Source organism: Gouania willdenowi, chromosome 1 (genome assembly GCF_900634775.1).
Source record: "Gouania willdenowi chromosome 1, fGouWil2.1, whole genome shotgun sequence".
In the NCBI taxonomy this organism is placed as follows: domain Eukaryota; kingdom Metazoa; phylum Chordata; class Actinopteri; order Blenniiformes; family Gobiesocidae; genus Gouania; species Gouania willdenowi.
In genome coordinates, this window is record NC_041044.1 from 33,964,619 (window position 1) to 33,992,587 (window position 27,969).

Below are 27,969 nucleotides of genomic sequence, written 5' to 3' on the forward strand. Positions count from 1 at the left end.
ATAAGTGTCGAAAGATGTATTATGGACCTGCCAAAATAAATCTTAAATGCTGTAACTTAAAGAAGGAAAAAGTAAAGTTGCTCAAATTAAGGCGTTTGCTCGTTCGCTGTTCCAGTCGCTTGTTTTCTTAGTGCATCACTACAAACAACAGACTAGCGAGTTTACGGAGCACCCACGGTGTCCGCCATGTTGTAAACAACACTCTGAGCTGCTACGGGAAGCAGGAGGGTCAAATGTCATTGGCTGCTGGTCCTTTAAAATGTTTTTACTTGATTTTAATTTGTGAGTCTTTGAATTTTATGTCTCCGTTTTATATTATTTCCTAGTCACTGTGTTTTTGTCACTTAGATATTTATATATTATATATGAACTAAACATCTGCTTTCTCCTGACCTGCCACTAGGATGGAAATAAAAATTATGGGCGGGGCTTCTGGAACAGTTAAGACACGCCCAGTCTATACTATAAAATCTCCAATGAACAATCTATGCCATGTTCACTAACTACTCATTACACCTTTCTATTCACTCTTCTCTCAATCCAACCTACTCACCACAGATTGTAGAGCCCACAGGTGCTAGTTTTAATAAAAGGGGCGGAGCTAATGGTGCTTTTTTGTGATGCAAGAAGGTCACAAAACATCACATTGTAATAGCTAGGTTTCAACCCATAGAGGGCAGTCACTCTGACATTTTACAACAAAATACACCAAATTGAAATTATTTGACTAAAATGTTGAGAGTTGGAGGAGGATCAATCAACGGCACTAGTTCATTCCCAAATACATTTGTATTCAGCAGGAAAAAGTGGTTTTGACGTTAAGTTACTCGTTGTGTGAGTTAGGTAATTTTCTCACTGACTTAATGCATTTACTCATTGATCTTATGAACCCTTATCTGCTTTCTCATCCACATTATTAGTGTGTGGTTTTCGCCATGACATCCGGTCAAATGTGGAATCACATCAGAGGACCCCCCTACGCACATAAAAACCCTCAAAATGGACAAGTGGTAAGCAAGTATTTTTCTTTCCCTCTCCCATTTCTCAGCTGCAGTTCGAAAAAAAATTCTAAATTAATAAGGGCAGAGTTTACATTTGTTTTCCTTATGTTGTGAGTAGGTTTGTATCAGATCAGTGATTAGAACATCTGCAGGACTGCTGGCCCCTGGCGAAATGCACTCACCACCATAACCACCTGCTAAAAGGTCAGCACTGGGGCAGTGCCAGTGTCTGTCTGTGTGTGCTGTGAGTTAGTGGACAGCTGGGAAAAGTCATTGTGTAATAATATTACCCTGGAGACATGTCAGAGTGGCTGTGAACCAAACGACTCGGCAAAGTCTCACTCTGGTTTTCCTCTCTTTTTTTTTGTCTGTCTTTCTCATATTCTTTTTCTCACACCCAGCCACCTTTTTAGCAGAGGTGAAAGTATTAGATTACAAGTACTCACGTTACTGTAATTGAGCTGCTGCTTTTTTGTAGTATATTTCTAAATCAGTAACATTTCTACACCCAGCCGTTACTGAGTAAATTTTATGTTTTGTTTTATGATCAACAGACATTGTGAAACTACAAAAAAATGAAATGACCAGACAACAATCAAATGCACCATATCATAGTCAACCAATCAGATTAAACGTAATGCACAGCGCCAAAACAGCATAGCTTTTTTTCTCAGTTTTAGAGTTCATAAATGTAGCTATATTTAGAGCCTGAGATTTTCTTTTATTATTTTGAATTGAATTCATTGGTGTCATTTTATCAAACCTTTTATTTTATACAGAAAAAAGTTATGTTCCAATTGTGCAAGATCTGGTCTCTTCCTTTTTTAAGTTTATACATGCGATGTTTACTGTATGCAAGGGAATTGTGACAAGATTTATTACCAAAAATAAACATGGGGGGTGAAAGTAACTAGTAACTTTTACTATTTAATTGAGCTACTTTTTACTTGTACTTGAGTGTTTTACAGGGTCTCCAAGGTCATGAAATTCCAGGAAAAGTTATGGAATTTGAAAAAAACTATTTTTCAGTCTTGAAAAGTTATGGATTATTTTAACTGTTTTGGAAATATAGACTTTTTCATTTTAATGTTTAAAATTCAACCTTTGTTATAACTATGGGACATTAAAGCTGATATCCGGAGTTTCTGAGAAATCTGTTTATATATCATTTTTTTTAAATTTGAAAAAATACCTAACTAATCTTTTACTATGGTCTACTGTAGGTGGTCATTCATATACATCAATGTATATAAGACCCACCTTCGTCCTAAAGACCCCTTTGCAACCCCTATAAATGGAAATGAGCGCCGAGTTCGCCCAGCCAATGGGCTCCTACTTCCTGGAGCAGACTTTGTCAATCAAAGGGAATGTGCGTGTGTAGACTGTGCAAGGAAACGAGGACGCGTGTCACAACAGCAAACATGCATCACTGAGCAGCATAGCGTCATAGAGGAGCGCTCCAAAGCTCTTACCTCAGAAATATCCATCCCCACGATGACCCATAGACCTTCATTGATGCAACCTTGTTATGTTCTGCGAAGAGCGTGCACAAAAGTAGAGGCGTGGGTTCTAGTAGATTGCAGAGGCAGGGGGAGGAAGTGCAGCTGTTGAGGGCGTGACATCGAGACGTCCTCTCAGAAACTCTGCATATCAGCTTTAAGCAAGTCCCTTAACCCTAACACCCTGTGTTGTACATCGCTTTTAATTTAAATTAAATTAAATTTCTGCAAGTTGAAATTGTGATGTTATAATTAAAGAATGGTTTAGTGTTCAGTTTTACATTCAATTGCTGATGTATCGTTATTTTGAAAAAATATTGCAAAATAATAATAATAATAATGCATCAATTTTATATAGCGCTTTATCATAGACACTCAAAGTCGCTTTACAGAATTAAGGGATTATTCTTTCACTCCACACTTAGTGGTGGTAAGCTACTATTGTAGCCACAGCTACCCTGGGGCAGACTGACAGAAGCGAGGCTGCCATAGTGCGCCATCAGCCCCTCCGACCACCACCAACACTCACACACTACATTCATACTAGGCAATGTGGGTGAAGTGCCTTGCCCAAGGACACAATGACAGATACCACTGGGATGACTGCCACCCCACCTGGAATTCTCAGTGGTCTCCCATCCAACTACTAACCAGACCCAGAAGCTTAGCTTCAGAGATCTAATGGGATCGGGCAATGACAGGCTGGTATGGCCAATGAGTGTCAAAGGCAGTTGAACCATTGTACGATGCTACAGTATATGATAGATAAGTGATGGACACAACTTGCATTCCCTGTGCCACATTTTTGCTGCTAACCATGGCACACTGTCAAGTGTCAACCTCTGTTACACTAGTGCACTGGAAAGAGCCGCTCCTTTTTGCACTTTAATGGTCTTGAATAGATCTTAGTGGTTCAGAACTAAGTCATAGAAATTTGGTAAAATATTTTAGAAAAGTTTTGAAAAATAATTGTGAAAAAAATGCTAGAACCTTGATTTTATGTATGACTTACTTGTACTTAAGTACAATTTAAATCAAGTATGAATACTTCTACTTGAGTAGGATATATCAGGGCTCTTTACACCCCTGCATTTTAGGTACATTCTTGTTGGTCATCAATTACATTTGTTTCCTGGAAAGTGTCCATGTAAAGTAAAGGAAAGGGAATAAAAGAAGCAAATAAATTAGTAGTGAACCATTTATTTCGTGTTTCCAAAGCAGAGTATTATCTAATCTTTGTCACAGGTAAGCTGAACATAGAAATATACCTGAAACTAGTTTTCTATTTATCAATGAATTTACACTCTTTTTCCAAGAGGAAAAATGTTCCCATGAATAGAACTGCTAAGTTAGAGGAGAAGAGGGATGCCAGTGAGCAGGTTCCTGTATGATGTGAGGGAGGACATGCATGCCACTGATGTGTGAAAGGAGAAAAGAAGAAAATCTGCTGTGGCAGCCGCTAAATACGAAACAAAAAAGTGAATCCGGCCAATTTCAAACCTTCTGACACGTCTATCCTCTACTACTCTCTGGTTTTTTGCTTTGCATGATCTATGAAGAGTGAGCACAGCTTAAATTTGGATTTATTCAGGGATTAAAACTACATCCCCCCCCCCCCAAAAAAAAAAAGGCTAATTATTTCAAATTCTGTTGAAAGAAATAGCCGCGGGCATCTTTTTTCATACTAAAAGGTCAGCAGATCATAAATGATTTATTGCTCAAGTTGCAGGAAGCAAATTGTGCCCAGGCAAGGTTGACTTATTTTTCTCCACAGAAGATTGAGAATTTATTAAAATACATTTTTAAAGAACTACAACATTCTTTAAGATGTTTTTTACAAGTCAGATGAGGCATTTTTAAAAATAATTCTTCTTTTTTTCTTCTCCTCATAAAATCTGATGACAGTCACGATTAAGCAGAAAAAAAAAACTTTATTTTTTTTTTTGACAAGAGCAAAACATACATAGATGTCGCAAAAAGATTGCACTTCTTAAAAAATATTCTGTGACCAGAGTTTACTCAGATGACCGAATGACTTGCTGCTTACATTTAGTTTAACTGTTAGAATAGAATTGTGATACAGAATTTCAGTGCCATCAAAACCCTTGAATGTACAATGATGTTATAATACTCGCGAGAGCTCATCAACAACAGTGTTTGTGTATCTCTGCTGGAGTTGCACGATTATGGCCAAAATGATAATCACAATTATTTTGATCCATATTGTTATCACGATTGTAATCATAATTATTTATCATATTTTTGAAAAATCAGTGTATTTAAATGCACTATTTTTAAACAAACAATATAGTTTACAGAGCAAAATTAAGCTTTAAAAGAGAATTATGATAAAAATATAGTAATATATATAATTAAAAAAAAACAGTGATTTAAAATGTACCAAAGGCTGAATAATTACACTATTACAGAGTGCAGAACTCCTATTTTAAGTGTAAATATTGCCGACGATCAGATTAATTTAATTGTGGCAAACATAATCGTGATCGCGATAAAAATTAAATTAATTGTTCAGCCCTAATATCTGCTCGACATTTATTTTAATCATAGCCTTTTATGGCACAATTGCTTCTTCTGGTTAATTTCTTTGTGTTTTCATAGCTACAGCCACAAGTCTCTCCCTTTGTTGACTGTATCCAATATAAAAGCGTTGAGCTAATATCATAACCGTACACAAGCATGTTTCTCCACATAGTAGTGCCTTTCACACCCCTGACCTCACTAATGGTTTCTTGGATACCTTCTTACAGTCTACGTTTGTCTACATTGAATGTCTTCAGCTGGTGGCTGGTATTAAAAAGATAGCCATCATAGTTTCGCTCTTCTTCTTCTTCCCACCAACTTTCCTTTTACTTGCGCCTTCATCCCTCTCTTTCTCTTATCTACCTCCCCTCCCTAGACACTATTCCTTCCAAATGATGAGGGAGCGAGACCAGTTACTATATATTGAAAGGATTTGTCAACTTAAGAAAGGGCACAGCAAAGCAAACAAAATTATAGAATGTGTCTTACTGTGTACACTAGAAACCTAGCTTACTTAGACTTACACACTCAGTTAGATGGTAAAAACACAATTAAATACCATTTAAAAGAACAGAGAAAAAGTAACAGTAGAAGACATTTACTTTGACCTTTTTAAACTACTTAAACTAAATTGCAAAAGTGTGTCAACTGTCTCATTCGTGACTTTTATTCACGTGTTATGAACTGATTTTAAGATATTTTCTCTAACCAATCTACAGAGTCCCTTAGTCCATTGAGTATTTATTTTTTTAACTCATATTTTTAAATACCCTCCACCTCTTTTTTTTTTTTTAGTGTATTGGCTATAGTCATTTTCAGATTTCCTGCTGATTTTTCCATTATTGGTTCATGTCTTCAGGCCATTGTTTACAGGCGACTTTCAGCCTTGCTGCTTTTCTTTTCAACATCTACAGCTAAGTGAGAATACTGCAAATGTTTGACTTTTGGCTCAAAGCTGGTAAGAGGATCATTTATGAAAGGGAAACAATTCTCTTAAGGTGACTATTGGCACTGTAGTTTAAAATAGTCATCATAACATGTAGGAATAAAAGAGGTAATTTTGAGTATACAATATGTCACATCTAACAATCCATTCAAGCTTAATTAAAGAAAGAAGTATTTTCATTACTTTCAAAAACATTATGAGCAGTGATAAAATACTACATTTCTAAAGAGTTCATGAGGAGCCCCAGTCCTGCATGTTTTAGATAACTAAGTCACAATTATTAAGCTCCCTGTTTAAAAGCATTACCTGAATTTTTGAATGAAGCACTATTCCATTGACCAACACAACCAACAAACTCCAACCAACCAATCTGTATTACTTTTTACTGTTAGGTACATTCTACTAACTGTCCTTTGAAGAAAATGTGATCAATTATTTTTATTTGTTTTCACCATTTTTGTTTTATTTTTTCCAGTTGTCATTCAAAAAACAAATAACTCTTTGAGTTATTTACACTGTTTATTATTGTACACCCCAGGTAAACACACTGACAATCAGAGTCGCAAGCGTGTATACTTTCTGCACTCACCCTTGTCCATCTGATTCAATTTCCTGTGGGAGAAGATTGGCATACTTGAAAAAAACGGTGCATACTCAAAAGAAAAAAAAAAATGCATTGCACTGTCATTTAGCTAAGAGGAAGCATCTCCAATCTGAGCTTCATCTAATCGCTGAGTTAAATCTCTTTTAGTCTCATAATTATGGTGTATGTCAATCCTTAAAAACTCAGTCATAGACTGCCTGCCCATGCATTCTAATTCGACTATATGCACATCCGGCTGGTCTTTTCTTTAGAGAAATGGAGCCCAGATTTCCACTCTTCTGTCTTCTTCCCCATTACTTATTTTCTTTTCACTCTGCTTTTGGCTTTGTTGACTTTTCATTTATCCTTCCTCCTGTCTGAGTGCTTCCTGACCTTTACCTAATAAAACACATCTTACATCTGCACACATGTGTCGCATACAAATGTATGACACAAGATGGGAGAGAAATGAAGCTCTTTGCAAAGGTTACCTGGCCAATGACTTTAACAGCTTACATTACAATGCCAATTTTGTTTCCAGAAGTAAATGCTAAAGTCAATACAGCAGACAAGAGGACATGTCATTGTCACAGCCATCACTCACAGACTTTGGGTTGTTTTTATTGAACTCACTCGCAGGCATGGCTTGACTTTAACATCCACCATGTGCGATCAAAGTAATTGGCCAGTACGACAGTTGCTCCAAATCCCACCTAATGCCACGTTGGTGGGTTGGATGTTGTAGCCAATTAGCCAGAGATATAGCAGTGGGGCACTAACACTACTACTACCATAATAACTACCCAACACAGTGTTGGCTTATTGGCCAACTGCACCCTATCAACACACTGTACCAAATCCCAAATTTCCCCTTTGTGGGATGAATACAGGTCTTATTTTCTGCAATGCCACTACATCTCTTTTGCTATTTTTGCAATAATAATAGGCAGTTTACGTAGCCAGAGACCTAATGGGACGTATGTGCGCACACACACACCCCCACAGGTGCTCACTCACATACACACAAAGCTCCATCACAGGCTGAGTTGGGTTCACTTACAGTTTTCAACTACAATTTTGTCTTTAATTATCCATGTTCAATTACAATTACGGTGACCAGAATTTTTTCCAATTAGTGAAGATGCAGGAGGCATTAGCGAATGTTAATGCTAGGCTAATGTTAATGGTAATGTTAGGCTAATGCTAATACTCGATTTGTGTTAATGCTAGGTTAATGCTATTACAGGCGAATGCTAATGCTCGGTTAATTATAAATATTAATTTTATTGCTAATGCTAGGTTAATGTTAATGCTAGGCTAATGCTAATGCTGGGCTAATGCTAACACTAGGTTAATGTTCATGCTAATGCTAGCACTAGGCTAATTTTAATATTAGGTTAATGTTAATGCTAGTTAATGATAATGTTAATGCTAGGTTAGTGCTAATGCTAGGCTAATGCTTTTGCTCGGCTATTGCTCATGTAATGTTAGAGTAATGCTAATGCCAGGTTAATGCTAAGCTAATATTAATGCCAGGTTAATGCTATTACTAGCTAATGCAGTGCGACACAGGCCAGCACCTCCATCCTAACTTGCATTTTCTTCAGGAAATGCAAATAATCTAGTTACAATTAAAATGACAATATTTTTTTCCATGGAAGTCAATTACAATTATGTTTTCAAGTACTGAAGTATACTTACAATTAATTACAGTTATGCAGCCTTTAATAAATAAACCCATAAAACGTAACATTTCTCTTGTGTTAGCTTTCTGTTAGCATTTCTTATGATAACAGGTCAGTTTGACATATGTCTTAAATCAGCTGTAAAAAACACTAAATAATAATATCTATCATCTAATTCGTTTCTAATTTCTTGGTTACCTTGTCAGGCTTCCTAGTCAATGAAAATATTGGTATTAGTATTTTTGGTGTGGGCTTTTTTTCTGTCAAAATACCCCTCGATTTCAATTTCTTTTTAATTGGTCAAATGATCCTGAAGAGAAGTGACAGGTAGAAGGAAAAGTTATTAGAACTGTAACATGGTTTTTCAGGTCCTAAATTGTATTTGACAGTATTTATAGAATTTCTTGGACAATTACAATTACAAAGTCAATTATCTAAACTCAATTTCAATGTAATTACTATGATAACAGCAGCATATTTTATTAGTTATAATTACATTATAATCATAATGAATTATCAATTACACAATTAAAATTATAATTGACCCCAACCCTGGTCACAGGTGCAGTACATAATCACACATACACACACACGCACACACACACACACACAACTTAAATGTGCTTGGTTAATAATAACACTTAATGACAGAGGGAGGTACTTTACAAGGACGAGCAGATTGGAAACGTGGGAATGTGGAATAAAATGTAGATCATGTCAAATGAGATTGAAATAGATGAAGACAGGCAGCCAGAGAAACAACCTGAACAGTAGTAGTTTATAGTAATTATGGCCTCATAAGCTTCTGTGTCACCTTATCTGAAAATTTTTAATGACATGTCAAATTACATTGACAAGAATGATGATTTCTTAAAATTAGACCTGTCATAATTTTGTGTGGTCATTAATTTGAATGTGTAGAGTTTGTTTTTTTAAATTATTTTCATTAACCAATCTTTTCTAAGTACATTTAACCATGCTGTTATCCAATTTGATAAAATATTGAATGATCTGATTCACGATGTGTTCACTACTGACAAGGCTGAGAAGTTACTGACATTTGTAAACCACAGTGGTACCAGAAAAGTTGTGATGTAAGCATGACATTTAATGCACATTGTTGGCATTTCTTGGGATCCTTGTTTCAGTCACTATGTTTTTTTGTGAATCACACTGTGGAATCCTTCACAACCTATTACTGTCTGTGATTAAACTTTATGTGATTCCTAATCTTTAATTCTGAAGGTTTTAGTTTATATGACTTCTGTTATGAAACATATCAATGAATTGGATGCTGAAACCTTATTTGCAACCTAATCTGAAAATAGTGATTCAACTTCTCGACATGCACATTTGCTAGTGGGATAAAACAAAATAGGATAGATTTTGCAGCGATTGGTGTGAAGCTATTATTGTTTCTTAATAAACTAGTTTGCTAGAAATTATTTTCATTTCAGCCTCTGGCAGCCTTCAGCAAAACCTCACAGCTTTATATTATTAACACGTTAAGTGTTGGTGCGTGTTTGTTCCATGGCATATGCTAATATCTGCACATCACAACAAAAAATACATGATTAATATGGTAAACAAAGTGCTAGGTAAATAGAGTTTGACTGTTTAATTTGTAAAACACCTATTATTATAGAAGTGACCTTTTCAGTGAGTTACCAGTCAGTACAATACTGTCACGCATACATCACTACATGTTGCAAACTCAATGGCAGACATTGGAGAACTAATCCATCAGATTAATTAGAGTTGTAGTCAACGGCAGTGTTACAAGACAGCTTCCCATCGTAGATGGACATGCGTTAGCGATTTAATCAACTCAAATAAAAGAAATCCACGTCACTATGCTGCACAATCCCAATTATTTTAGTTGTTCTTTTTTTAACAATAGTGTGTAAGAATGTCTCAAGTAAATGTGACGAAGACGCATTCACTTGAAATGATGATTAATTAATTAAAATGGGAAAAGTTTGGTCATGTTTGACTCAAATATCCATGAGCACCTTTTTGCGATTACAATTTCATTTAGCAGACTCTATTATCTAATGCAACGTACAACACAAGCAAAAACCTTACAAACATTTAACAAGAAACTGACTTAGTAGTCTAAGGCTACGTTCACACTGCAAGCCTTAGGCTTAATTCCAATTTTTTACTCAGATGTATTTTCCTTCAAATGTATGTTTTTTTGTGCATTTCTGTTGTTGTTATGCTTGCTTGTTTGTACTGTGGGTTTGCAGAGTCATCTTTCATGTTCTTCTTGTCTTTTTATGTCCTTTTGTTATCATTTTTTGTAATTTTGTATATTTTTCTGAGTAATTTTGTGTTTTACTGTTGTCGTTTTGTTCATTTTTGTTTTGTGTATTTTTCTGTCATTTTGTACGTTTACTTTGGGGGCCGCATTAAAATTAGACCGAGGGCCGCATGTAGCCAAAATGAAATACTTCGACAAGAATCAAAAACACTACTTAATACCAAATACATTTGTTTTCAGCAGGTTTTAGTGTTTAGTTGCTCTTTATGCTTATTATGACCCCTCTAACAGTATCACTGGGTTCATTCTTTAGCAGTATGACATATACAGTATGTTTGATCTTGATAATGATTTGTGGTCAGTTTTGCGATGCAGGGTTTTTCAACCTTGGGGTCGGGACCCCATGTGTGGTTGCCTGGAGTTTAAATGGGGTTGCCTAAAATGTCTAGTAATTAATAAAAAGTAATAAAATATACTGATTTAATTATTATTATTTTTTTTTTCAAATAAAACACAATCTGTATTCTATACTTTCATTTTGTCAAATATAAATGTAGTTCTAATTTTTTTGAAAAGGCAGTTCAAAAAAAATATATCTGAGCTCTGGTGCAACTTGTCACTAATCCTGTCTACTCTGTATTTGTAATACAGGATAACAAACAGGATCAAAAACTAATTCTAGGAAAAAGAAAGTCTTTAGGGTCATCAAAATGGGGTCACGATCATAAAAAGGTTGTGAACCACTGGCCTAGTGTGTGGCTGATTTTATGACTTTGATCTGAGCTTCATTTTAGCTCTAATAATAAGAGGGATTTCTTCATTTTCACATGACTCCTTTTCTTTTACCTATAACAGAGTTAATAGGATACTGGGAGCATTCAGAGCTGTCTGTTTAAATGTCATACTGGTCTTCTTCAGATTAATGATCTCAGTCCTGCGTCCTTTAAATATTTCTTAAAAAAGAGCCTTTTTAGCATAATTCACAGCTATTTTCAGTGCTACAGTATATTTCAAACACTAAATGGGCACCAGTGAACAACTTGATTTATTATGCTCACCTCTGCTTTTGATTAAAGAAAGCATAGATGCAGTTACAGTGTGTGACTGCTTGTTGTTCCATTCATCTATACTTTAGCCGAGTGTGACGCGTCAACTTCTTTCTGTAGAGTAATCTTTTTTTCTATAATACACTTGCATGCATGCACAACACACGAAATTCTACCTGTCTGATTTGCGATTTGAAAAAACCCAATAAATGGCTTAGTCCGATACTAAAGGTAATTTTCAATGCTTTATAATAGGGGTGTCCCGATTCGATATATGAACATCTGTCCACTATCAGCAAAAAAAAAAAAATGATCTAATGTTATATATAGCTTCCATCTAAAATCTTCATTATATGCACTTTCATACAAGCAGCTTATTCAAGACTCAGTGTTGTTACTGACTATTGTTATCTGAGTAATATTAATTGATCAAGAATTTTCTAACATTACATTTTTCAAAATGAGCAATAAAAGTATGATTCAAGCTGATTTTGTGTGGGATCAATAACAGTATCAGCCAAGACGCAAGATTGCAAAGTCGGTATTGTATCGGAAGAATAAAGAGTATTGGGGATACCCCTACATGTTAACATTTTGGCTCAGTGTCTGTAGCTTGAACAAAATTCTAGATAAAGTGATTAACAATTGAGTTAAAATGCATGTAGTCACATTAGCTCGATTCAGATCAAAGACAGCATTCTGTGCACTCAAATTTTTCTCCCGCGACCATGCTGGCAAATGAGAAGCAATAGATGCTAAGAATGCAACAATACAGTCAGCCCACAGGTTCAATACGTACCTTTGTTGTTTGGTTTGGTTCTTATGGCCCGGGGAGTTTAATTGTTTCCACTGTTACGTGTTTTAGGTACATTTTAAAGAACAGCAAGAGATTATTTCAAACCGTTTTATTTTACTTCCAAGCAACTCACGTGCACACAGGCAACGCCAATTTAGAAAGACGCACAAGAATGAAGCCTATACGCCAAACCGTAAAAAAAATGTCAGTATTGAACCGTGGATGCCGTACCGAGCGGTTCAATGTATTATTTAGAATTGTTGCATACCTACAGTAAGACAAGTTAAGTTTATTTATATAGCACCTTTCACGTACAAGACATTTCAAAGGGCTCTACACAAAACATACATCACAGTAGCGCTAGCACACCATAAAATGACATTTAAAAATGAAAAAAAAATCAAAACATGTAAAACATCAATCAATGAAACAGAATATCAGATTAAATGGTGTGACTTTTTAATTAAAAGCAGGGTCAAATAAAAATGTACCTAATAGTATGTAATACCTAATAGACGCACATTTGTACAAACAAGGAAACCAATTTAAAATTTAAAATTCATAGAATGGAGAAAAATTCCGAAAAAACGATTTTGTGAAGAAAAAAGTGCCAATTATCGGGGCGGAGTCGGACAGAGTTTGTCAGCAGTTAGATTTTCTGTCCTGCATATTTTATCAGACAAGACAAAAGGTCCTTAAACGACTTGTGAGCATTTCTTAATAGCTGTGTTCATGTAAATGCACTTGACAGATTTACTTATGGGTGTTCACGTGCTCAGCTACTAACACCCAAATGCACTCAGTTGCTGCCTAGCGCACTAATGAACCAAACTCAGCATTGTAATCCATCAGGTTAATTGGAATTGGCTGGCTGTGGATTGAGGTTTGTTTTATTTCTCGAGCAGTGCTTTTGCTTGTAGCCTCGTTTTGATTTTAACGCTTAGAAGTTTATATACAGAGAGTTCTTGAAAAGAAAAATGAGCGAATAAGGGAATTATTTTATCATTCTTGAAATAAGAAAGATAAATACTGTTTGAATAATATTATAGTTTTTCCATCTCCTGCGGTTATTTGCTAATCTCTGTGTGGAATTTACAGGACAGAAAATTGGGTCAGTGTCTGGCTGCTCATGGATTCCTGTGGTCGTATTTTTGTCTTTTAAGCCTGCAAAAAAACTTGGAGCATTTAACTCTTAGCAAGATACATAGGTATAGTAAATACTAAAAATTACTGTATACTGTACTCTCAATTCAATGGAATTTCAAATGCATAGGTACAGTAATTTGAGGCATGTATAGACTAACATATAACGTCGAACATTTAAAAGCTATTTAAAGGATCAACACAAACCTATGAGCACAACTCATGAGAACTCAACTTAGCACTTTAGGGTATTTGTGTAATATATATATTACCTTAGGGTACATGCAATACACATAGCACTTCAGGATACATGTGCAATACGCATAGCACTTTAGGATGCATGTGCAATACACACAGCACATTAGGATACAAGTGCAATACGGATAGCGCTTTAAGGTTTGTGAAATATATTAGTTTGTTCTCATAACACTATAAAACTGTACACATTATTTTTAAGGATAAATGATGTGATTAAATTAGTTTTTTGTTTAGTTTATTTTTTTGTTACAACTAGAATAAAAAACTAGTGAATTGTAAATTAATGAGTGAACTTGTTTGTGCCTGACCACACCTGAGTTTGTGGTGATGACTCTCTCCTGTCCTGTACTGTGTTGACTTTGCTGTTGTTTGTGATCTTAATGTGTATTTCCTGTTGTCTGTGGCCCTAATGTGTGTTCTTCTGATTATAATGTCTTGTATGTTTTTAATGGTACCATCAGCCTAAAATCTGACATATGTACATATCTCATATGTTAATTAATATGTACTGTCCCTTTAATAAATAAAAAAAATTTACTCTGTTACACACAAAACTGGTGATGTTCCAGGACTGTGCCTCGACAGTTGAGGCTTTCTGTAGTTGAGTTTATCAGATCATGTTAGACTAGGATGTAATGATTTAAAATTCTTTGAATGGGCCAAGAGACGTTCATTAATATTAAGACGACTAATATCCCAATCCTACTGTGGCTCAGACAGTTCTTAAGATCTCCTACTCAAGAGAAGCTTTGGATGGTTTGGTTTTGCAGGACATCAATTCATTCATCATACCCATTTATCGTGACTAGTTCCAGATTATCATTCATGTATGCTTAAGCAGTTTTTCTTGCACAATGTTCATCGTTAGCTCTTTGCTCCAGCAGTTCCTTCAACTTCTTCTTCTTCTTGACTTGACTGCCCTGACCTTGTTTTTCTTTCATCCATGCGACTTCTTCAGTGTTGATACGGACTAGTTTGGAATCTGGGATTTTTTGGAGTTGAATTGATTAACCTACTGTGTCGCTCATTAGCATGATAAAGGCTCACTGGTATCGGTTAAATCAGGTACGCTGGGGGAAGAACAGATACTAGGATCTAGGTGAATATGTTGCGTCTCATTCCTATTCCTCTGTTCAAAATACCTGTTTGACGAAGATGTCAGTCCTTGGATTAATGTACGTTTCCTTCAGGTTTAGGGAAAATGTTGAGTTCTGTCCTTGGGGTGGGCTGTCTTGTGTCACATTGCATTTTGGGATGTGGAGTCACAGATACAAATATATAGAAGTCATTTTACTTCATTCTGATATTATGGGGAATACCGGGAACAAACTGGAACAAAAATGGTGTCCAGCAAATCACTGTCCTCCCTGTTTGGCGAAAACACAAGAAATCACGGTAAAATTGAATGAAAGACTCTTCTATGCGTCTGTTTATGGGACTCTAATTCCCACAATACAGTGTGCAAAAATGCCAACTAACAGTCTTTACTGTAGAGATGAAAACAAACTTTTTAAGGGCAACTTCTAAATTCTTCATTTCATTTTGGTGTAAATGATTTATGAGGCCTACACTAGGATTTTAGCTAATAAAAGATGATAATGGGTGGCAGTTTTAAGTTTATATTAAACTTAAACATGAGTAAATGCCTATGTAGTTTTGTAGATTGACAAGAAAGTCAAGTATAAGAGGGTTTGTCGGTTTTCCAACATTTATTTAGTCTACATTGGTTTCATTCTCCATCAAAACACTCACGGTAGTGACATTGGTCAAGGTTGGCCAAAATTGGTTTGTTTGCTTAGTTTCAGCAGCTTCAGATCAATTTCTTTGATTTTTTCTTTATTCTCTACACTTCCTGAGACTTCAATGTCTTGTGTTGTTATTAGAAATGCAAGATCTGACACCCTTTCCTGATAGAGAACCAAATCAAACTTTCTGTATTGTGCTAATGAAAGAGTCTTGTATTTGAAGCTAACCAGGAGTGAACACAATTGACTGAGCATTTTAAAAGCCTCGGCTTGAAAACAAGAGCATGTGTTGTAGACTTGAGCTTCTGCTTTCAAGTGCAAAATTCTTCTTTTCTTTCCATTGAAGTAAGAAAGAGTTGCCAATCTTTTTCCTCTAACCTCCTTTGTCATCTACTTTTCATCTCTCCATGCCCATCTTTGTCTAAAAAGCAAAGTAATGATCACAGTCAGTCAAGTGGAAAAGCAGACTCAAGATGGGTTGTAAACTTGGAGGCTCATAATCTTGGAGGCTTTAAGAATGTTGAGCACAAAGAAGACTTTTTCTTCTCTCTGTCTTTTTTTTGTATGTCTCATTTCCGCAAAACTTCCAATCTGCTTTTGTCTCTTTGTTTTTTTTTCACTGTCTCACTTCATTGCTAATAGATTCAGTTAGGCCTATGACATTGTATAGAGTGTTTTTGTGCTGGGTTTTTAATTCTTCTCTCAAATGAGTAAATAGCACCAGTTTTCAATCTAAACTTATGATGAAGGGGATTGAAAGTTTGGCGTAGAAAGTTTTTTTTTTTCTTCTTTTTTTTTAATTACAACAAAATTGTTTTGTTCTAATAATTTTAGCTCGCAAAGAACTCAGACCAGTTATGAGTTGATGGAAAGCCAGTATTTTTGTACAGAGTGCATGATTACAGCACAATGCACCAATCTCCTCTTTAGTGCCAAAGGCGTGAAATTAAAGTGAAAACTTGAATGCACTGTAAATTATAAATTTAAAGCTGAATGATAAAACGTTGTAACTACATTGTTTCAAAATTGACTTTGAAATAATTTTCTATCAACTTTTAGCCTTCAAATACATGTTATACTGTATGTAGGCATCACCATTTTGGGAATTCCAGCCAATTCACATATTATGTTGACGTCACGTATACTCCGGCTAGCTCGGCTCCCGTAGGAAGTCTATGGTGAAAAACAATTCAATCCGAAGTTTAAGCCCATCTAAGACGTTTAAGACCACAAACATTTTGGTTGATTGTTTTCGACATTGCACTTATCATAAGATGACTTGGAAAATCCCAATCGACGCTAACTTGTATGTGAACGAAGAACACACTGTGAAAAGAAAAAGTATCTACGATTGGATGCCTTTAACATCATAAAACCAGTTTCAGTTATGTTTTGTGCACTTCTTCCAAAAATGTGTGTTTAAATTGGTTTTTATTGCATATGCAGCTTTTAAATGGCCTGTTATTGCGAGTATCCCTTTAAATACTAAATCCTCAGGTATCATTGTTGCCTTTTATTTAGCCACAGCCTTATTTTAACTTACACTTTCCTTTTTTTCTGTTTCAAGCTAAAAACATTTAACTTTACACTCTTGTGTGACTAAGTTTTTGTGAAAAGTACGTCTGCTAAGAAATGCCATATGTCAACGAGATATGAAGTAATGTTCTTGTTTTTAATATGAATCACTATTTTATCACAAATACATTTTGGCCTGTATTTAAAGGGGTCATATCATGGTTTTAAATCCTTCCTTTTTAGATATACAGTAAATCACACAGTTGTGGTCTATATAAAGTGGAACTGCACTGCTTGGGTCTGAATTCCTCATTATTATAGCTCCGCAGACCCCTTTTCTACCCCATTTCTGATGTGCTTCTAAGAGCAACTCGTTTTGGTGCGGTCTCTTTAAATGCAAATGAGACACTTCATACCCCGCCCCCTCTCCAGGTTCAACGCCACCCTGCTCGGCCATTTTTGTAGTTTGATAGAAGAGATATGGCTATGTAGCGGCGCAGAAAAAGTTTATTCACACGTTATTTACACAATGTCAACAATGGAATACTTGTCCATCCAGCTTTACATGTTTGAGCCAGAGTCTGACCCGGCGGAGCGAGATGAAAATGAAGATGATGAACCTGCAGAACCCTAACAAGTGAGCTAACACAAGCACCGAGCTAACGTTAGCGCCAAGCTAACGTCACGAAATGCATTTTAATACAGTCTTTTCGGAGACAAAAACGGCAAAATGAAATGACTAATGAAAACTTTAGACTTAAATTAAACCACGTTGGCCATATCATTAAGGATCTAAAACGAGCACACAGCGCTAACATATGAAGACGGTGCAACTGCTAATGCTAACAAAACAATGACAGGGACGTCTTATCATCACACTTTTTAGCGTTAATTACGGCTTACCGAAGTGCTCTGTTCGTCGTCTCCAAAGATAGAAGGAAATGACCCCTCAATCAGACAAAGTCTTTCGGCAAATCTTCTTCATACTGGCGGAGGTTGCTGAAGCAGTCATCCTTGAAGTGCTGCGCGCAAACAAAAATGACCTTACCCACAGATGTGGGTACATTTCTGTGAAAAATAAAACTCAACCAGGCACTTTGAAAAGGTTCTGATGCTGGGAGACGTTGTAATGAAGTGTGTGGGTTACTACATCCAACAACCAAACATTTTGATTTCTCCTCTCGTAACTTCTGCATCCTGGCGCTTGGACTACAAAATAAAAGCGAGAAATAAAAATGGCGGATTGCTCGAAGTGTTGGGCCTGGAGTCGATGTCCTAATTTGGCAGTTCCGCTGACGTTATTGTTCAAAAAACGTAATAGAGAATCGAAAAATCGAAACAGATTGAAAAATATGACCAAAACAGAATATAAAGATATCAACGGAGCACCTGAAGAGATTAATTTGAACTTTTCTGTGCTTCTAAACAATCTAAATATACATCAAAATGCATTTAAGGGCTAAAAAAGTGGATTTACCATGATATGTCCCCTTTAAAGAAAACACATTTCTGGAAAATCTTTTGTATGCTCAACTTAAAAAAAATCTACTCTGGCACGAAGCACCTGAGAATGAGTGCAGGAAAAGGCTTTTTATCAATAGCTACTCTTGTAAACTGACTGACTACCTATCAAAAGAACAAAAAAACTCTAACCTGACACACAAAAAAAAACCTGGAGGTAAATATTGGCAATCTTTCATTTAAAAATAGATTCATTGTTGGTGTCGATTGTTTGCTTAAACATTTGAGTATCTGTTTCAACCTTGTTCTCTTTTCATTGTGTTATGTGTTGTGATTTGGAAGCAGAAAGCAGGCAATATGTGGAAAAGCTTGTGCAGAGGTAGCCAGCTTGCAGTGGGAGTCTCCACTAGAGATTTTGCTGGGAGTTTGGGGTTAAAAATAGTTTTGTGTTTGTGTTTTTTGCTGGTTTCTGCTGAACTTTATGCCTTCGAACTGGAAAAGTAGCACTTCTGTACACCCACACATTTTAAAAGATACTTTATGACTCACAAGCCATATGCTCAGTTTGGCAGAGTCTGGAGGTGATGAACACAAACTTGGAGCTTTCTATTGTAACAATGTTTCTGTTATTGATTGTGTTTATTTGGTTCTGAGTAAACCAAAGCTAAATTCGTACTATTAATCTGTGATTTTAATCATCAGGAAATGACTGCCTGTTTTCCAATAGATGTTTCTAACTTTGGATTAGATTTATTTATTTGAAATGTTATGTTAACTGTCAGGTTAATCATTTACAGTATATGTGTTTATTTCCTTCCTGAACAATGTGACATTGGTTTTTCACTTTTTTGAGTCTCTGCACCTGTTTTTATTCCACTATTCTTCTGTTTTCAATCATTTTTTTGTTTTTCCCTATTCCTACTTTTCACATAATATTGTATATTATTCCATGGGAAGATTATTTCAAGAATCTAAAGAGGTGATGCAGAATAAAGTGGCCTCGAAGACAGTTCTGACATTGATTTTTTTTTTTTTTTTCTTCTTCATATTTATTTATTGATAAGGTAAAAGAGTGTATGATTTAGCCAGTAGTTATTAAAAACAAACTAATGTTTGTCTCTCTTTTTTCTCCTTCTCTCATCCACAGAGTTACATTCATGGCAGCAGCCAGGCTCAGTTTGTCGCAGAGTCTCACATCATTCTCCTCCTGAGTATCCTTTCATGAAAGTTTTATATTCATGCTACAGCCTAAAATTGATCAGCCCAATTTAACGCTCAATATATACAAGGACCTATGTAAGCAACAACACAGCGATTCATGATCTTGACATTGTCAAACTTAAAGTCTACCGGCCGAATTTGGTTCCTCATAACATTGTTTCTGGCACTTTACATGGGGTAGGATTTACAGAATGATATTAGTGGTAAAACACTATAGTGCTCAGCTTCAGATGTTTGTGACTGAATGCTTTGCTTTTGGCAACATTTGGTAACAGTTTACTTGAAGTTGTATACATAAGGCTGACATTATGAATAAGGTGTCATGCAGGCTGTCATTAAGCGTTGTTTGCTAAATTATGACACCTTTGGAGCTATGTTGGCATTTTTTAGGTTAAGTGGAGGGATCTCGTGGGGTTAGGGTAGGGCTGAGCGATATGAACCAAAACTTGTATCTCAATATTTTTTTTCAAAATGGCAATATATACGATATTAATTTCAATATTTTTAACTCAATAAAGTCTTACCAGAAAGACAATTCAGTGTTACATTTGGCAATGAATAATGCCACACAGGCACTTTTATTACCAAACAACTGCACATGTGCCACTTTTAGCTTTTTTTTTGTAAGGGACAGCATGTGTGAGTGAGTTCTGGAGTGTGGCTGGGTTAGGACGCGCTCAGAAATCCATCGAACTGCTTTTTATGCTCTTTTGAGAAGTAACGAAAGCAGCAACTCCCCAAATAAGTAATTTAATACAAAATAGGCTATAAAATATATATTTCAGAAATATGAAAACTTTGTAAAGAATGACACTGTTTGACTGCACTCTATGAATAATATTAAATACTTGTTTGATGAGATTTGTTCTGTGTAATTGTATAAATGAAAACAAGTTAAAAAAAAATATATATATAGGGGATATTGTAATTTTCTATATCGCCATAGTAGAAAACTCAATATATCTTGAATTACGATATATTGCTCAGGCCCAGGTTAGGGTAATAACGACACTTAATGACAGCCTTCATGACACCCTTTTCATGCTAATGACAGCTCTCATGTCATAATAATGACAACATAATGTCAGTGTTATGTATAAAACTTCAAGTCATCTATAAATGATGATAACAATTGCTCTAATATCTTTTACAGAAATGTTGGGGCTAAAGTACCTTACCCCAACAGGAACCCCTTAACTTAAAACAGTTTTACACTCTTGGTTTACATTGTTTTGTAATGTAACTCATTTTAATCACAGTTATTAATCAATAGTTTCCAAATCACAAAGATAAGAAACTATAGAAGAGTTTGGTCACTTTGTCTCTATTGTTTTAATTTGTTCCTAATTCAGTTCTTCATTGACTTCAGTCTGTGTTTGTGGGAGTTTCACGTCGGAATAATTTTTCCGTTTGCATTTGTCTGCTCGTATACCCATGTGTTCTTACATTGGTGCCTTTGTGAGTGTGTGTGTGTGTGTCCTGGTAATGATACTGTTCATTTCTGATTCTAGTGTTTGTCCCCGCAGGAAATATCAGGTCCAAGGTTGCACCTGCTGCCGAGCATTATTTGTTTGTCCACGCTTCCAGCTTATTCTTTCCTGCACATCTGATTACACCAAAATGAAATGCACACACACAATGACACACACGCGTGCACGCACACACACACAAGCACCTGGTGAAATGTTAACACGCTTTACCGCTGTTGTCTCTGCAGGTGGTGTAAACACACTTTATGAGCATCATAGAGGCAGTTCCACCATAGATCTACCCTCAATTATGTATGCACCTACACTAAGATACCAGTTTCTCATTTCTTTATTATTGATAAATTATGCACTACCCTTCCATTATACAATACAATAGAAAAACTTTTTGAAAAGACATAAATAATTCAGCATTATCGCATTTATTCTATACATACTGTACACAGCTTCCCTGCAGTGCCAATAAGGGACATTTTCTACGAGAACAAGTTTAATAGTATTTACCAGTAATTTTCTAATTGGGACCAACATCACTTTTATACCTAATCAAAACTAGACTAATATCTATTCCAAACAAAGACAGGGTAATTAAAACTATGATGACATGTTTACATTTCCTCTAATTTATGAACAGAATAAATAATAATAATTTAATAATTATAATGATTAATAATCTATGTAGCTTTACATATATGACAATAAAGTATAATGTATAGGGATGTAACGATTCACTCAACTCCCGATACGATTCGATTCACGATACTGGGTTCACGATACGATTCTCTCACGATTTTTTCATTTACAAAATGGGACTGTAGACAATTTTTTTTTTGGGAAAAAAAACTAGAAAATACTGTATTATTTTCCTTTTATTTTTCATTGTCAAAAGAATTCCTTGATAAACTATTCAAAACAATGCAATTTAACTAAAAATAAATCTTGAATTAAATAAATAAAGGAATAATACAAATGAAAATGAAGCCTATTAATTTAAATTCTGGTTCTATAATAAACAATGCAAAACTGCATAATAGTTCTTTTTCTTTTAAAAGTGCAACTGAAAATGTATTTTGTGCCTTAACAATTGGACTTTAAAAAAAAAAAAAAACGTGATTACACTGATTTACATCATATTTGTTTGAACCAGCAGAGGGCGCTGGTAACCCAGTGGTCGGTTGGCATGCAGATATCTTGCAGTGAAGAAGAGAAGCTATGCTAGCAGACAGAGCTAATGGAAAACCGTGACTTTTACAGATATTCAAGTAATATTACAGATATTCTTTCGGTGCTAAAGGGGCAATGAATCATTTATTAACATATTTAAAAGTAGAAGGCAGCCAGAAAGAAAGTATTAGCAGACTCCGCCCGCCGCCAACACTTCCGCCCTCTGCTGGTTAAAAAAAGTACTGCGATTCAATTGTCAGAAAATCGATATCAACCGTGATACCTATGAATCGATTTTTAACTGCCTTACGATTAATCGTTACATCCCTAATAATGTATATTTTATATTGAACCGCAATGTTTGTTTTAGCTGTGAGGTAGTTTGAGAGGGTGGAGCTCAATTCTTATAGGGTGGGAGGAGCCAGGATTGTCAGGAGGAGGAGTTTCCACGATGTGATGTCACAACGCGAGAAAAATCCAACTCGCCTGTTTGAAGCTGACTTTTTACAAAATGTAGAATGGCGAGGGAGGGAGGAAACAGAACTTTTTCAACTTTGGGCCTCTGAATGAGGCTAAAGAAATGTATATCATTATTAGGAATATACTGATAGGGATTTTTTTTTAGTGGCTATACAGATTTTTTTTTTTTTTTTCATCGGCCTTAGCCGATGACCTTTACGGTCTTCCCATTTTCTTGAGCCAATATTTGGAGCTGATACTACTTTTGCTTCCTCAATTTACATCATAACAATGACACAACAATGATAACAAATGGTACAAGTCTCAATTTTTTTAAAAAAATGAAAATTTCATGAAATTAACAAAGGTGAGGTAGAACGACAAGTGAGAAATATTTCTGCTTTCTGTAAATAATGTGGATCGGCCAATGCCGATACACAAAAATCACTAATCACTATAGCAAAACTATTATAAAGTAATTTTTTTTGCAACACTGCTCCTATAAATTGAATTTACTCAAAACGGATCCAACTAATACCTTGTTTATGATATCAGAAGCAATCTTCGTGGATTTATGTTAACTGTCATCGTAAACACAAATACTTTAGTAATGCAGTCATACAGATATGACATTAAACTGCAACAGATATAAACACAGCTCATATCTCACTGCATTATGGGATGAAACCTAATCCATTTGTCACCATTTCTCTGTCACCAAACTGCATATCTTTCTGTCTTTACTGGAGCTCTCAAATTCATTGCTTCAGTTGCCTGGCTATGATTCTCTGTGATTTGATGCTGGTGTCGTTTCACGTCTTCTTCCATATCATCCCGACGTCTCTTTCTGCCGAGTCGTCTCAGGAGGCCGACTGTGTCTGTAATCCCCATCAGGTTGTCTTCAGTGTGTTGGATTTGTATGCGACACATGCTGAGGGGCTGAATCTGTAATGACGTCCTAAGCCATGTTTGACTGTGTCTAACTTAGCTTTTATGATTTGTAGATGTAATGAATGAATATGCGCGTTATAAACAGACATTTCGCGTTTTCATTGAACTTCGCAACATTTTTTAGGGTTGTTTTTTACGCAAAGATTAAGTGATTTTAATTGTATGATTTATATGGAGGTAGATTTGTGTCTTTATCATTCAATTTAAAAAAAACAAAAACTTTTCAATCAAAAATAAATATTTTCGATCAAAGAAAAGTGTTCAAATGCAATTATTTGGGTCTCAAATTTTTTTTCTGATTTTTTTTTTTTTTTTTTTTTTTTTAAATATTTATTTTTGATTGAAGTAAACTTTTTTATTTTTTTTTTTTTTTTTTTTTTTTTTTTTTGGATTGATTTAGCGAGAGCAAGTTCAGAGACATGATTTGCACGAATGACAAAGTTCCAGATATATAGATTTATTAGTTTTTTGTTAAATGCAGGATAAAAAAAGAAAAAAAAAATGTGAAAAAAAAAAGTGAATGTAACCATGTCGGAAATAAACTGAATAAAAATTTAAAAAAAAAAAATAATAATAATAATAATGTATGGTTTGGCTGATTCATTTAGATCTAATTTAACTTTTTATGAATTTAAATTGAAATTAAAACCTATTTATTTTGTTATACAGGAAATAGCTTATTTGTTAGTAGTTTAGAAGTAGAGAGCACCCGTTTTCTGCCAAGACAAAAAAAATAGTAAAATAATGTTTTTTCATCTTATCATGGTTTTAACATTTGGTATACAGTGTGTGGTAACACTTAACTTGCAGTTTTATACATAAGGCTAACATTACGCTCTCATTAGCATCAATAAGATGTCAAGTGTTCACTTTATAATGACACCTTTAAAGCTATGTTGGCATTTTTTGGGTTAGGTAGATGGATCTAGTGGGGCTGGGTTGGGGTCAATTACATTTTTCAGTTACACTTACAGTTGACCAGCATTTTTTTTCCAATTACAATTAAAATTGCAAATATTTTTCCTTGAAGGTCAATTACAATTACTAAAGCTCAAATAGCTTTAGTAAGCAAGCTGAAATAAATAACCTAATAAAAGTTAACCTTCCTCTTGTGTTAGCTTTCTGTTAGCATCTGTTATGATAACGGGTCCTAAATCAGCAGTAAAATACACTAAAAACAAATATCTATTAACTAATTTATTTCCGATCTATTGGTTACCTTGTTAGGCTTCTTAAACATGAAAACATAGATTTTAATATTTTTGGTGTGTGAGTCAGTGCTTTTTTGTGTCGATTTAAAAAAAAAAAAAGCATTTAAATGTTCAAATGTGGGAAAGCTTGATATTAAATATATTTTAATAATTAACTACATATGTGTACAACTGTACATAGAAGTGTAACATGGTAACCCAGTTTTGCGTTAAATTCATTCGCAAAAAGTTAAAATTTTCATTGAATTTTCATGGCAATTACAAAGTTAATTATCTAAACTCAATTACAATTGAATTACAATTACGACAGCAACATATTTTTAAAATTACAATTACACCATATTTGTAATTAATTATCAATTACTCGATTGCAATTATAATTGAACCGAACCTTGGTTAAGGGTTAGGGTAACAAATGACACTTAACCCCATTAACACCTCCATAAAGACAGTATTGCCTGTAGCACTTGTATATATCCTTCATAGTTATCATTTTTATTGTTTTTGGTTTGTTTTGTTTTTTCTTTTTCTGTTCTTCGCACCAATGACCAAGTCAGATTCCTTGTACTGTTTATAAACTGTACTTGGCGAATAAAAGCCATTCTGATTCTGATTGACAGCTTGCATTACGCCTTATTTATGCTGAGGATAGGTGTCATGTGATATGACAGTAATATGTCAGCATTATGTATAAAATTTCAAGTAAAATGTTTCCCAATGTGTTTAGGTGAGTCCATGAGCGATAGTGCTCCACATAGTGCCTGTTTGCTGTTTTGCCTGTCTATAGATGTGAATTGTGTTTTTCGGCTGGGGTTGCTAGGAGACAGTGTGACGAAGCTCTCCGGTATAGTGACCAACTGGTGACATGTAGGTGGCAACAGCGCACCTTTGGATGAGAGATCACCCGTAATGGGCAGAGCTCAGAGGGAGAGGAAAAGAGTTTACAAGACAGAAAATGGCACTACAGAGTTGATGCTGAAGTTCCCAGCAGCTCACAGCAGTGCACACTCAACCAGAACATGTATGGAAATAAGTAGACTATTGAGAGTGTGGCAATGGTGAGATAAAATAATGATAACGTAATAACGTTGCCATCCAAAGCTCAGTCTCAGTGTTGATTTTGTAGTTTTATAAGAGGAAATCAATGTTGAGGTGTCACTAAAGCGAAAAAGAAAAAAAAAGCTTCAAAGCCACTTACAGTTTTTTTTCAGAAAAAGACGTTTTTCTCAGCTTTTTGTCACAATTTGTGTGAAACTTGCCTCTATTCAACTGCTGATTATGGAAGAATGAAACAAAATTATTTTTTCTGATGAAATTAGATACTTTAATCTTTCAGAATCTGGTGTCAGAGTACAACATATTCTGTCGGTCTTAAAAAATTAGTCAAAATGCTCTAAAACGGCTGGCACTGAGTGGGTAGAAACTTTGAAAATGGCTGCCACTGAATGAGTTAAGCTTATATGGTATTGTCTGTACCTTTCTGTAAGGGTATACATGTGTATGACAGCTCTTAACAGTCTTGTTCTTTCAGTATCTTTTGTTGTTTCCTTGACAACATTCTGCCAGATGCCGCGATCACGATGGGGATGGTGCTGCTTAATGAAGCTGCCACCTCAAAGGGAGACGTTGGCAAGAGAAGAAGTAAGTGTTGGAGATTTACTTTTTAATGCTCTGTACTCTATAAGATATTGACGTCGATTAAACCTTTATTTATGTTATTTAGTCAAAGTAAAAGCTCTTGTTTTATATCATGTTACCAGATGTTACCAGATGACGTGTGTAATTCTAGTGAAGTTTAGACTATGCTCTAGAAACCTAATGAGTAGATGGCCTGGAAACAACAACAACAACACATAGGCAGCCCAGATTCAGTGAGAGGCCGCCATCTGCTACAGACTGGATATTTGGAAGTAGTGATGTTAAAGGAAAGGAATAAACAAAGCTGAAATATGTTAACTATTATTTGTTTAATATCATTCAAAGTGAGGCTGCCAATTTGAGTAGAGCTAAGACAGTTGTATTTTTGTTCATTATTGTAAGAAATTATTATTCTTACTGAGGCCTTTATATTGCAAATGTTTTAGGCAGGGCTGAGGTCAGTTATAATTGTAATTGCGTTATTGGTTATTAATAACAATTATGGTGGAATTATAACTAACGGTAGTTGAAAAACCATGTTGTTGTTGTAATTGAGTTCAGATAATTGACTTTGTATTTGTAATTGTCATGAAAATTCTATAAAAACTGTCATTTACAATGTAATTTAATCTAGTAATATACTGACAGAAAAAAGGCCCAGACACCCACACAAAACATACTAATACCAATATTTTCATTGATTAGGAAGCCTAACAAGGTAACCAATACATGAGAAACAAATTAGATTAAAGATAATGTTTTAGTTTATTTTACAGCTGATTTAAGACGTTGGTGAAAACTGACCTGTTATCATGAAAGATGCTAACAGAAAGCTAACACAAGAGGAAGGTTATATTTTATAGGGTTATTTATTTAAGGCTCAATAATAGGGATTAATTGTAATTGAACTTTACTGTCAGAGGAAAAATAATAATTGTAATTTAATCTTAATTAAAAACCTAGTTTTTATAGACACACTTACCGTTAATGAGCAAGAGAAGATTTTATTTTGTAAAACACATGGAGCCGACTGCTTAACTAATATAACTGCCACAGAGTGCATGATTTATACAATAAACCTTGAGAAAGTTTGAATAGATGCTCAGACCCTCCCCCCCCCCCACTGCCTCCCAGATATTCTGTCGGTAAAAATCTGCTGGTAAGTGAATCAAGTAGATTGATGCCGCTCCGGGGAAAGACGAGAGGTTCACAAAATTTGTTCATTTTGCCGACATGCACACCACATGGCCTGAAATTGCAATTGGAATCCAGCTGGGTCTGTCCAGTAAACAGAGAATGGGACAAAAAAGCATGTTAATTACTCAATTAGCACTCCCAATCTGCTTGGAATAAACC

At 35.2% G+C, this 27,969-nt stretch overlaps 1 protein-coding gene across 1 annotated transcript in view; it reads left to right on the forward strand.

The window, feature by feature from the left end:
• tusc3 (tumor suppressor candidate 3) overlaps positions 1–27,969 on the forward strand; it is a 78,656-nt gene that overhangs the window by 41,381 nt on the left and 9,306 nt on the right. The window contains exons 6-8 of the mRNA XM_028448719.1: positions 921–1,010; positions 19,630–19,693; positions 26,542–26,616. Coding sequence (XP_028304520.1) covers positions 921–1,010; positions 19,630–19,693; positions 26,542–26,616 — 229 coding nt within the window. The remainder of the gene's footprint in view (positions 1–920; positions 1,011–19,629; positions 19,694–26,541; positions 26,617–27,969) is intronic.